Source organism: Frankliniella occidentalis, unplaced genomic scaffold (assembly GCF_000697945.3).
Source record: "Frankliniella occidentalis isolate FOCC.00 unplaced genomic scaffold, Focc_3.1 Scaffold346, whole genome shotgun sequence".
Classification (NCBI taxonomy): domain Eukaryota; kingdom Metazoa; phylum Arthropoda; class Insecta; order Thysanoptera; family Thripidae; genus Frankliniella; species Frankliniella occidentalis.
Window position 1 is genome coordinate 168,712 of NW_026267469.1, and position 13,090 is coordinate 181,801.

At 41.6% G+C, this 13,090-nt stretch overlaps 1 protein-coding gene across 1 annotated transcript; it reads left to right on the forward strand.

Moving 5' to 3' along the window:
• Nucleotides 1–1,978: 1,978 nt before the first annotated feature.
• Nucleotides 1,979–2,701, forward strand: LOC127751109 (uncharacterized). Its single transcript, XM_052274175.1, has 2 exons — nt 1,979–2,248; nt 2,325–2,701. The coding sequence occupies exons 1-2, from the start codon at nt 2,011–2,013 to the stop codon at nt 2,588–2,590; spliced, it is 504 nt and encodes a 167-aa protein (XP_052130135.1). The 5' UTR covers nt 1,979–2,010; the 3' UTR covers nt 2,591–2,701.
• The last annotated feature ends 10,389 nt before the right edge of the window (nt 2,702–13,090 follow it).

Genomic DNA, 13,090 nt, shown 5'->3' on the forward strand with positions numbered 1-13,090 from the left:
TTACACAATGTTCTATCTGCAGAGTGCGGATTACACAATGTTCTATCTGCAAAACGGGGTTAGGCGCAGCCCTTCACCTTTGTGTGGTTTGCAAGTAACTGGAAGACATGAAGGCCAATCTGAGCACACGACAAGAATCGTAAAGGTCCAATGTTTAATTATTGACTGCAAAAACTGAAGTAGAACGAGCGGTTACGGAGTAATAAGCATTCCTTTGGGGGTGTCCCGAAACCCGCGTTTTGCAGATAGAACATTGTGTAATCCGCACTCTGCAGATAGAACATTTTGTAATCCGCACTCTGCAGATAGAACATTGTGTAATCCGCACGCTGCAGATAGAACATTGTTGTTAGGACGCGTCGAAATGCAAGTAACATTTGCGGCACTTACATTTCTCACTGACATCGTCTGCATCCTCCATTTCCTTTACTTGGTAAGGTTTACTCGACATGCTTTTTTCTACTAGTGAACAAATAATTAACGGACCCTTCTCCAGAAGAGGACTCTGCCTTTCAATGAACTTGGATTTTTTGTGACTGATATTGTGATCTTCTGACGGATTTGAATATTTTGGTATCAGAACACATTTAGACATGAGGGTTTCGTAAAAGTGTTTTGCTGCCATCTTCGGACCCTCCTCCCGCAGTATTTTTGTGCTACAGGACAGGGTATAAAAGTTAGCGATAAGAAACCTGCAGTATCATAACAAAGTTAGTCAACTACTACTCAGGAAGAATGACTTACCAGCACGTTAATGTTGGGTTTGCAATGTTGTCAGCTTTCAGTGACTTCAAAATAAGGGAGCAACTGTTCCTTGGAAGCAGAGATGTTTCATGCTCCATGACATGTTCTTCTTCAAGATTGTCAGGTCCTTTAAGAAACTGAACTGTCACTCTTTTCTTTTTTACATCCAAGCACTGCCAAAAATTATCCCAGTTGGTTTCCTTGTTCCTCAGTTCTGATGACAGCCTACCCTGCCAAGCAACACTAATCAACATTCACATTGGATACTAGCAACGACTGTACCGATTTAATTACATAAAACAGCACCTTACTCTTAATTACACGTTGTATAACTGACTCTCAAAGAAACATGGAAAGTGCAGTACCATAAATCTTACCCTGAAAACGCCATCCAACAGCGCCTTCTCACTTGTTCTCATAACCTCCATAAAAAGATTATCAAGAGTGAAAAACTTCGTTTCGACGCAAATTTCTTCTTCATGGACCTGGAAAAAGGAATCATCTAAGTTCGCAAGATCAATCTTGGGCGAACAAGAAGAGCGAACAAAAGAACAATTCGGGAAAATAAAGAAGCATTTCTTTCTATGTAACAAATGGTTGGCACCCTTGGATTGTTTTTCTGGAACGTTCTGCTTCCTGGTAGGAGGCGCCTTGGTCCACGGGTTGCACGTTGCGCGCACTCATACATTCTCCCACGTCCATCCACGGAGCTCTCATCAATAAGTCGTCGACGCAGTGGGATTTGAAAGCTAGGTAAGTGGCATTGGCGGTACAGATCTCTTGTGATACAGTGGAGATAACATTTTGGGCTTGCTCATAGCAGTCCAATTTCACTCTGTCATGTCGACTTATGGACGTGCCTCCACAGTGAGCGGGAGGGGATGCTGGGTAGGCGATGCCGTGCGGCCAGGCTGTTGCTTGCAGGCCGTGCCGTTAGGTTTACCGACTTTAATGCGGAAACAGCTTTAATTAGACCATCGTAGGCGTTGCTTCGCGCAACCGGCACGGCCTGCAAGCACAGCCTGGCCGCACGGCATCGCCTACCCAGCATCTCCTCCCGCTCATTGTGTGGGCACCTGTGAATGGTTCATTGTCCGAGCATTCAAACTTTGCAATTTTTTTTTTATTTGTATGTGTTTATATCTCGACGGTTGGAGTTACAACAGTCCTGAACAAGATAACTTAGACGTGAAATTTAACTTGTACTATTCATAACCTTTTTAACTCTCTCAGTTTAAGACATATAAACATCAAAAGTTCCTAAAAATGTCAAGTTTGCATGCCTTGTGCATAGTACATAGCATATGCATTTGTTTTGCTCCGTACGATGACGTTTCGTTTTTCTATCATGCTGTGCAGGAAATGAATCCCTCAGATGCGTTCAAGGCCACTCAGGCCCATTGGAGCCTCAACACAGCAAATGGACAGGCATCAACATCTGCTTCCGCTGGAGCAGGCGCCGCAGAAACCACTGCTGAAAACAGCAACAGTGTTTCGCTGCTTGGTATGCATTCCTGTAGGACTGAATGATTGTCTACCCTTGCCAGCTGAAAATTCACAAAGCACTGTTTGTCTTCTAGTTGGAAACGATATGAGCCGTATGGCTACTGCGATGGAGAGGATTGCAGAGGCAATGCCTACCTTAGTAGCAGATCTACAATCGATCCAGCTGGGCAATGCCGTCCCATCTGCAAGTGAAGCAACGACCGATGCAACCATTCATGCCGCTGGTACAGAAGCAACTGGTCTATCAGCAGCCAAACCTGCCTCTGAAGGAGACAAAATTGTTGGGGACCCGGACAGTGATGGTGAGTGTAATCTGATTCTTCCTTTGGCATATTGTTAACACATCACTAGTGGCTAAAGTGCTTTCCCATGTGTCACGACAACTTTGAAAGGCATTAGAAATAATTCATCACAGTGGAAATTTGTTTTATGTGAGACACTCCTTTTTCAGATGACGTGGATGCTTCAGGTAGATGTGGTGTGTGCCACGCACCATGCAACAAAGTCATGCTGGCTTTGAGCTGTGGGCACTTCCCCTACTGCATGACTTGCGTAAAAACTCTCACCAAGAGTTCCAGCACTGTAACTTATCTGTTCGAGTGTCCATACTGTAAGAAGTTTGTTAAGGATACTAAAATTCTACACTTAGAGTAATTTTTAACATACTGTTCTCTTAGCTTTTGATCAATGTAATTTTTATATTGTTGCCGACAACTTTGTTTCTACTTAAAAGTGGTTTTGCTTCACCATTGAATGTCGAGCGATACTTTCTTAGTTCTTTTAGGCCGAACAGCTAGCACTTTTAACTACTTTTCAATTTTAAGTTAAATGACTATGCGGTGATTGAGCGGTGATTCTCACATTGTATGTTGCAGCTATTCATTAATCAGTAATTTGCTTTGTATGTGAAGTTGATTCATGCAACTCATCATCATGCCTATTGAAATGTGCCCATGGTGATTGTGCCCCACATTGTAATTGTGATGTTTAATTAATGTTGTAATAAACATGCCAATTGTGTTTGATGTTCTGACGTTTTGATTCCTCCTACCTTTTCAATAGAAACGTGAGACTTCAAATAATAATGCAGCACACCTAGGAGTTGTAAACAACGACTGAGACAATTTGATTTCAACGGTTGCTTCATTTGATCCTAACTTTCAAGGACTTGGGTCCCATACATTATGAAGTAATTTAAAATTCTACGCACAATTACTATCTGAAGAAACACTTTTACTACCCAAAAGAGGAAGGCGAGCATCACTATAGAGAATAATAGTCAAAGCAAAGCATCACACGTAATTAAAAAGAAAGAAAGGGAAAGTAAAAATATTATTCTTAAAATTTCTGGTAAAAGTAACACTGAAGCAGGAGTAGGATGAGAGAATATAATAACGGAAGCCTTTACACAAAGCCTGCATGCATTATCTTGCAAATTGCTGAACTGCAACTTGTAGCCATGTACAAGATTCAAGCTGCGCATGCATAATTTCACAACAGGAACGTCCTCTAAGCGCCATGGCCCAGACCAGTCGAGGTCGTGGACCCAAACAGCCCAGAGGAGCAGGTCTTGTGGGTGATGGTGCACTGCACCTCCTCCGACGCCTCCAGCGCAGCGGGGCCGCGCACAGCCATCGGTTATGCACATAAAAATGCATGCAAAGCAATCAAACAGCAAACTATAATAATGAGACCAAGAAGTAATGGTTAGACTAGATTTTGTTAGAGGAGCGAATAACACAAACAAGAAAGATAGGTTAGTGTTTCCCTAGACTAACCACCACCACTAACCCAGATTACTTGTTACCTATGGATCGAAACTGTTAGCAGTACCTTCGTCTTGCCTATCTCTCTTAAGAGTTTCACACGCTGCCCGAGAATCGGCACAACATCCCTTGCAAAATTGTCATCAAGGGCCATGAGTGTTTCGAAATCTACTTCTTGGGCTGGCAACAAACGAATCCACTTGGACCGATTAACAAATCACGAAGACTGGACTAAAACGGAGTCTAAGAGAGTTGTGAGGTGGGCGAGTAACAATTATACAGCAGGTCCAGAGCGATTCAGGATTTAGTCACAACGACAACAGCACATCAAAACACAGGACAGTTAACCTAAAATGGCTGTTCTGATGATACACTCGTCACATCGTATTAGATAACTCAAGGCGATAAAGTTACCGTATCGGTGGGAGATGAATGTAAATGCGAATTTGGGAAAGACACAAAAGTCTTGAAGTGTCAAAATGTACTCGAAGTTAACCAGGAAACATTCTTTACAAAAAGATTGGGCTAAGAGTGTCCTGTTCCCCTCGCAACTTACCTTGAAAAACTCCGATGTACTGTTGGAGCCCCCATTGCTGTAGAAGCGTTGAAACCTGCTCCATTTTCCAAACTTCTTGACAGACTGAAGTCAAAGATGAACGGTACAATGCACCGATTTCGACAAAGTTGCGAATTACAAAGGTTCAGCTCAGCCGGGGCCGGGCCAAACCGCCAGCCAGCAGCCAGGCCAGCCAAGCGGTTGGCGATGAGAGCGCTCGCCGCGCCGCAGCCACAACAAACAAACAAACAAACAAACAAAAGAAACAAGGAAAATTTGTGTATTTTCCTAGAGTTCCGTATCACAAACTTCAAACTAAGGTCAAAGGTGAAACCAGAGCTAGGGAAGGCTGTGGTCTACCATTGGTAGAGGTTGACGGTTGGATATAGTGGGTGCTTGGACAAGATAGCTGCAACAAGATTGTGTACTTGGTCTGTTTATACAAGTTCATTTCCTCTGCACATCCATTAACGACCATGTAATGTACTTTAAAATTTTGCAATTTTCTGACTGCTAGATATGAGTTTCTAAATATAGGTTAAACCCCTACCGCCCTATACCGGCAAATGGTCCCATATGCACCATGCGAGGTAATTTGGACCAAATTCTTGTAACTGCTCTTTGACACGCAGTGCAAATATAAACCAGTGTACTCCTTGGCCTCTATTGTGTTAAGGTGGACGCATTTAGAAATCAAAAGATGCCCCATGGCAGCCACAATAAGGTTGTCTGAATTACCTCGCCATGATTGCATCTCCTCATCGTAGTCCTCCTTTTTCGTAGTCTATTTTTGCACTCCACGATTACAATTAAAGTTTATATGATGAGTTTTTTACAATGATTCCTGGTGTGACTGAATCTTATCTAAGGTGTCTGCAGGGACATTGTTACTAATACATGTTTTTTTTTTTTAATTTTTTGAAAGCAACATGCCACTGCACCTACAATCCTTTCCTGGGCAGTTGCCTGGTAGTATTGTTTACCATGGAGGAGATGGATATTTTTATCACAAAGCATGAGAGTATAAGGGGTTGGAGAGGCAACGACGGGCGGGCCAGGGCCTGCAGGGCCAAATGTGCGGCTCATTTTCTCCTAAACGATTCCACCTATTTAAAATCCGAAAGCAGCATTGGATAGGGAAAGGTTGATTGTATGGCCGCGTAAAGTTGCAGCTCGATCCGTCACACCCTTCCGCCTGAACGCCGCGCTGTTCGCCGCGTCCCAGTCATTCGGCAGGGCTCGGGGCGGGTTCGGGACGCCTGCGCTACGTCGCAGAAAACGTTCCGATGACAATTTCCTCAAAACAGCAAAGTGGGTGTTTCTTATGATTGATATCGGCACAGAATGGCATAAGATGATTTTTAAGAATATTTTGGTACCTTTGGGGGTTATGTTGACTATGGTCGGAGCCTAGGCTAGCGGCAGTTGCTTCACGAATTAGTTGTTTTCGAAGGATTTGGAAAGGTAAGCACAAAATATTGAATTGGGACACTCGAAAAGTAAACTCAGGAATATTTTCCGCTAATGTTTGGTTTCAGTCATACTCAGATGCACAAAATAACACCAATGTATACGGGTGGCGTTAAACTCTTTGATGGCGAATATTGGCGGAAAATATTCCCGAGTTTACTTTTCGAGTGTCCCAATTCAATATTTTGTGCTTACCTTACAAATCCTTCGAAAACAACTAATTCGTGAAGCAGCTGCCGCTAGCCTAGGCTCCGACCATAGTCAACATAACCCCCAAAGGCACCACGTTTGTTATTGTTGTGAAATCGTATTTCAACGGTCGGTAAGGTGCCAAAATATTCTTATGCCATTCTGTGCCGATATCAATCATAAGAAACACCCACTTTGCTGTTTTGAGGAAATTGTCAGCGGAACGTTTTCTGCGACGTAGCGCAGGCGTCCCGAACCCGCCCCGAGCCCTGCCGAATGACTGGGACGCGGCGAACAGCGCGGCGTTCAGGCGGAAGGGTGTGACGGATCGAGCTGAAACTTTACGCGGCCATACATTCAACCTTCCCCTATCCGATGCTGCTTTCGGATTTTAAATAGGTGGAATCGTTTAGGAGAAAATGAGCCGCACATTTGGCCCTGCAGGCCCTAGCCCGCCCGTCGTTGCCTCTCCATCCCCTTCTACTCCATGCACAAAGTAAACAGTCGGCTAAACAGGAGGTTTACATATTTCCGATGTGTTCACCGTGACAAAAATCATGAACAATGTCCTGGTTCTGAAAAAGCCTTGTTGGAGCATGGTTTGGTGTTCAATATCCACAACCACTCCCACCCTAGCAATGTGCTGTACCCTGCAATGAAAGCCTTGAAGAGAGACATTATAGCTAGAGTGAAAAATGGTGATCAATCACCATTGCATGAAATTGTCCAACAAGAAGGGCAGAAGTCAGTACATCACTGAAGAAGTCTTTATTCAGGTAAATAACATAATGCTTTTACTTACCAGTTTTATGGTTTTGTCCTTAAGGTATCCTCCTGCTGTTCGGGCTCTAGTGCCCCTAGGATCAATCCAGTCTCGACTCAATACAATTCGTTCTACTCTTAGACCGCCTGTTCCACGGAACCTTGGTGTTCTAGGAGCATACCTTCTACTGCCTCAGTATGAGCACCTGACTCGTTGTGAACATGTACTTGACAGTAACTATGCTGGAATGTGTGGCAGATTGGCAGATAGAACATTGTCACTAGTTTTCATCACTCCAGAAATGATGACATTTATGCAGACAAGATCCACTGTATGTATTGAAAACATTGTGAATAATTAATTTGGTCCAAGTAAATAACTGCACACTTCTGTGATTCCTCTACTAGGTCTTTGGCGATGGTACAGAGCGGAATAAATTTCGGAAGCCTAAGGTCTCACAAATATTTCAGCTGGTACCAGTTTGGAGGTTCCACGTGAGTGCCTGTTTTATTCTTATCGTCTCTTCAACTTCTAGCAACTGATTTTTTTTTTTTGATTTTATTGTAATAAGCTGAATGTGTAGTGAACCTAGCGATTTGGAAATATTATCTTACACGAATAGATTCAAAGTACTGATTGATTGTACACTTTTGGAGTCATCAGTGATAAAGTTGTTGTAGTCTGTCCTGGCTTATGACTTGGTCAAGTAATTTATTTTAAACTATTTTACGTTTATTTTTTCAGACAATCCCAATGCTGAGAGCTTTAATGCAGTCCCGATTGGAACAGGCATATGTGACCCTTTTTGAGTATATGAAAACTTTGATGCCCCACTTTGATCCTAAGCATATCAAGTGCGACTTTGAAGATGGGCAAATTAATGCCTGGAGAGCTTGTTTTCCCAATGCAACTGTAGAGGGATGCCTGTGGCATTTTGATTGTGTATGTGGTAATCACTATTGTGCATGGCCTTCTCTTTATTACTTCATACTCTAATAAATAAAGTGTTCAACTGCGAGTGTACATGCAAGTGCTCAACATTGTGTTGCACACTCTTAGGTGATTGACTGGATATTTGAAAACTATGAAGCGTTAAACAGTGAAGTGTTCAACATCGGAGTTGGCTATGAAGCTTTGGACACTTTTGAGTGTTCAAAATTAACTGTTCAACATTTCAAAGAATTCAAATATCCAGTCAAAGACTTAAAAGAGTGCAACATAGTGTGGAACACTTGCATGTGCACGCCAGGCGAACACTTTAAATCAGTGTATTTCTCTTTGGTTGGTCATGGTTTATATCTACATTGATTCCTTTACAGGCTGTGTGGCGTCATTCTAAAGTAAAGCTAGGGCTGTACAATTTTTTAAAGAATGAAGAAGAGGCAAGCTCCATTGTTCGATCAGTTGGGGCTCTTCCCCTCCTGAAAACTGAAGATATTCCTCAAGGCTTGATTGATCTCGGATGGGAGGCAATGGAGAAAGGTTACATGGATGAGCTTCGACCATTCTTTGAGCCCATGGATAAAGAATGGATGCTAATAGTACCAGTTCTCAGTGTGAAAGATTCGGCACACCGCACCAATAATGCTTGCGAGTCTGCTAATCGAGCCCTCAATAAATAAATTAAGATGTCGAATCCTAACTGCTTCAATGTTATTCGTAAGTGTGACACAGCACCATTCATCACTTACTCCCTGATAACAAAAAATGAATAACTAAAATTTTTAATTACACGTGCATTGGTTACTACGAATGATCGGGCTACAGCAGACTTGAAAGTTTTACAGGCACCGGGAACAGGAACACCAAGTAGAGGGAGAAAGGTGTCAGTTTTGCGGAATGATAAGGTTATCAAGCGCCTCACTACTGATTTGGATATGGGAGATATTACCATACTTGCTTTCCTACACAAGGCATCCAGGCGCTTGCAAAATGTATACAACAAATACTTCTAGTTATTTGTTTAGGATTAAGTTTTTAGCTTCAATTTGTGCTATTCACAGTAGAACACAGACAATGTGATTCAAAAGACTTTATTTTAAACATGAACATATCCTTCGGGACTGTGGGGTTGCAACAGCTTATTCCTTTCTTAACATTGTTTTTTTGCCACCCAGAAATCTGTTTCATAAATTTTGTATTTCTGGGCTCCATACATATTTCTTGTGAGTAGATAATGACGCTCTATACCTACCTGTCATATGGTTCCTCTCACCTGAGCCCTTTGATGTGCTTGAATTTCAATATTTCATAAATCCCACAAATGATCTTTGACACTACAAAATTTGATGCATTGCACTAGATTTTCTCAGGACGAGTCCGTTCTGCTTTCATGCCTAAGTACTACCTAATTTTCCTCTGTCAACTTTACTTATTGTCATGAAGAGAGAAGCCACCTCTCATTTCTTTTAAATGCTATGTTTGACGTAGACAATATTAATGGTGGTTTTATTCGTGTCGCCGCCTATTACAACATCAAAAGCCAATTACAGGTGCCACGAATCCGCTGTTCAGACATTTAGCTATTCTGGTACTTTACCAACAATTACCTATGTTCTCACTTAGATGCAAAGCTTACATTTATCTTTGAGGTGGCGGAGGGACACTGTTCTAAATTCCACTTTGTGTATGTATTCAGTTGTTCAGTGTGCAATTGTGTCTTTTCTGAATAGCAGTTGAATGTGATTTCTGCTTTAGGCTCTATGTAGACAGGCTTTCTGTGATAAGCCCCTCACTGACTTTCTTAATATTGTCATTACAATTTTGTACTTGTCAGGTAGCATGTTAATTAATGCATTAAACAACGTTTACTGTTTAAACATTAAAGTAAAATGCTGATTACAATGCTCTTATCATTTGTACCTAATAGACAACCCGTCAAGTAAACATCAGACAAAAAAATCCTCTTTCTCAAAGGGAAAGAGCACTATTCTGGTGTTTCAAAAGTGTTCCATCTAGATATGTATGCCCATCAATTTCTTTACACTAAATCCCTCACAAACTGCAAGTTTAAAAATTCTAACGCTAACGCGTTAATCGGCCCCTGAAGTTTTAACGAACAATCGTATGCACACGAAGAAATAATCATTTAATTAATCACTTCAATAGATTCAGCGTTGAAAATTAGAAAAGAGGGAAGTCGTCAAAACTTGTTGGTTAGTGTTGTGGCTCTTAATTCTGAAGTCACCACAATAATAAAACCAACAGCGAGGCAAGCGCCTTAAAGAAACTACTTAGTGGGAATTCCCCGGCAATGACAACTTTTACTTATAGTTACAATTATTTAAACACATGTCGTTTAACCACCTCTGAAGTGCACGCGAAATCGCTAAGGAAGGGGTTATTAGACGTGGGTTGAACATAAAAGTGAGGAGAGTACATCACTCAATGTATCCAAAAACATGAAGCGAGTTCGTTTGCAAAGGTTGGTACCATTGTTAGAAGCCACGCCTCCTTTCTACCCAGGATTGTCGTAGCCACGCCCATTTCTAAACAAACTGTGCAGCGTTGATTTTAAATCGGTAGAAGTTGTGATTGGAGTATCTTATGGCATTGATTAAAAGCTTATTCGGTAGCTTAAGGAACGGTGCACAATCGGCTCGCTTACATTACCATGTTTCAATCAACACTAACTGCATTAGAAATTTAAAACAAGACACGCAGAATAAGCGTAAATGTCGCATATTATTCAGCTTGCTGTCGTTCTTGACTGGAACAGCGCACGAAAATTTTGAACATATCGTTCGGAAGCTTAATTTTCGGTCTTGAATTTTTGTCTCACACGTTTTACTGTTAAGTGAAAATGTAAGCCGCAGGGATCAACAGAAAGAATGCTAGAAGTGCGAACCATTGTTGGCTTGGCAGGATTTTGCCGATTTTCGTGAAAATTTCGATGTTTAACTTTAATTTTCTCAAAATTGGCCAGAAGGATTGTAATGAGGCTATAGTCAAATGAAATCTAATTTTTGGATTGATTTTTCGATAAAATTTTATTAGAATCTGTACAACAGAAGTCGCGGTACCTTAATGAATGAGGGAGGGAGAAAAAGAAGCACTCGCACGCGAGCAGAAAGGCCCCCTTGGGGGGGCCTAAAAATTACTAAGTTCACTTTCTATTGGATGAGAAGCTGTTCACCCAAGAGTGTCACAAACACTGTGTTGTCAGGTTGTGAAAGTGCAACATACCTGTACCTGGCCAGTAGTTGCAATCTTGCAACGGGATGATAAGTGCATGCAGGCTTTGGTGTTAAGGTGACATAGATCATTTGCAGTCACTTCCTGCGTTTTTCCAATTCATGTCGGTATACCAGGTTAATCATGAATTTCAGGGAAAACATCTGTCATTGGATTTTATTTTATATCATCTTTTACGAGTGTGATGCTTTGCTTAGTCTCCATAATTCCCTGTTGTGGTGCTCTCCTTCCTGTATTTGATATTGTTCCTCAAGATAGTAATTGTAAATAGAATTATAAATTAGTTTTCAAACTGCACCCAAATCTTCAAAAGTTGGGATCAAATAAAACAGACACTGAATTAATTTTGTCTTAATCATTAAAATATCAGTTTTTTTTTAGGGAAAATCAAAATCTCATACACAATGATCAATAGTTATTAGAACTTCAAACATTACAGTCCGGTAGAAACCATTAACCAGTGTGTACATGCCAAAGTAAAATAATGATGAGGGATACAATGAATTAATCTTCCTGATCTACAAAACAGAATCTACCTAGCCACTAACATTTTTGAGATGCCACCAATCTTTCACTAGGACGTTGCACCCAGAACTGAGGCACTTAGGCGCTTCATTTTCATCGTCTCCTCTCTCAAGCCGTTTACACATTGCCTGCAGAACAAACCGTGGCCACACGGCCTAAGAACAGAGCTACCTACATAAATATCACAGCTGATGCATGAGGAGGGCCCATCTAACGGAGCAACATGAATTTTGCCAACAATTTCTGCTGGGATGCTCTCAGAAAAATCAACAGTGTCCTTAGAGGTAAAGGCCCCTTTGTCAGCTTCTTCTAGGTCGGAGACTTGTTTCTTGGGGGGACGCCCAGGACCGCCTACAAATAAAAAGGATAATACAGGCAACTGCAGGGCAGGGTGGTTACAGTGTTCTATCTGTCAAAATGAAAAACTTACGTTTCTCAGTAGTCTTCGGCACTTTCTTTGGAGCTGAACCTTGACCTGTTTTTCGGCCTGAAAAGAAAAAGACCTGTCATAGTACACATATCCTTATAAAAACTCAAATGTAAGAGAAATGTGAACAATTATTCTTACTTTTCTGAGAAGGCTGGAAGTCACTGTCACTGTCCGATTCAGACTCCGACTTCACGGGTGCCTCCCACGGCTTAAGTTGCTGAGTTGGTGGAACTACCATTGTACCTGAAAGATTAAAACAGTTACTCATAATACAAACAGTAACAAAAGATGCGTTGCGGCCAGTCATGTATGAACAATAAGCATCAAGATGCAACAATATTGATCGGCAATGTTCTTCAAGCAATGTCACGAAAAATACTTTTACAAGTAATTACCTTGAGGTGGCTGCATGCCCCAGTTGAACATCATACCAGGATGCCCTCCCATCGCACCCCATTGGAGCATGGCTTGTGCCTGGGCTTGAGCCTGGGCTTGTGCCGCACTGCCAGCAGCCTTTTAGAAACATAACAAACGCATCAAATACAATGACAAATATTAAGGATGTTAATGTTTGAAACCAAGATTGGTGGGAAGCCAACAAACATTGGGAAGTAATTGCTTAAATTATGAATTAGCATGATCGAATGGATGGATGAATGAATGACAAAATGAACAAGAGGCCTGCTAGCCAGTGAACACTTTCAATTAAAATGACTTTTTAAAATACTACTACTCATTCCTTAATACCTCAAAGGAATGAATGAGCACTGAAACCTGGCATCTTTAACTGGGCCCGGAACGGTTAGGTTAAATGCAACAGCACTAACGGGTAAATTAAGGGTTCCCCGAGCCGAAAAAATTGTTCACTATTTGTATGCTTGAGGTCCGCTCTGACGAACCCGGGACGTACAAACCGCGATGTGCATTGAAGTACGCCATGAGTACGC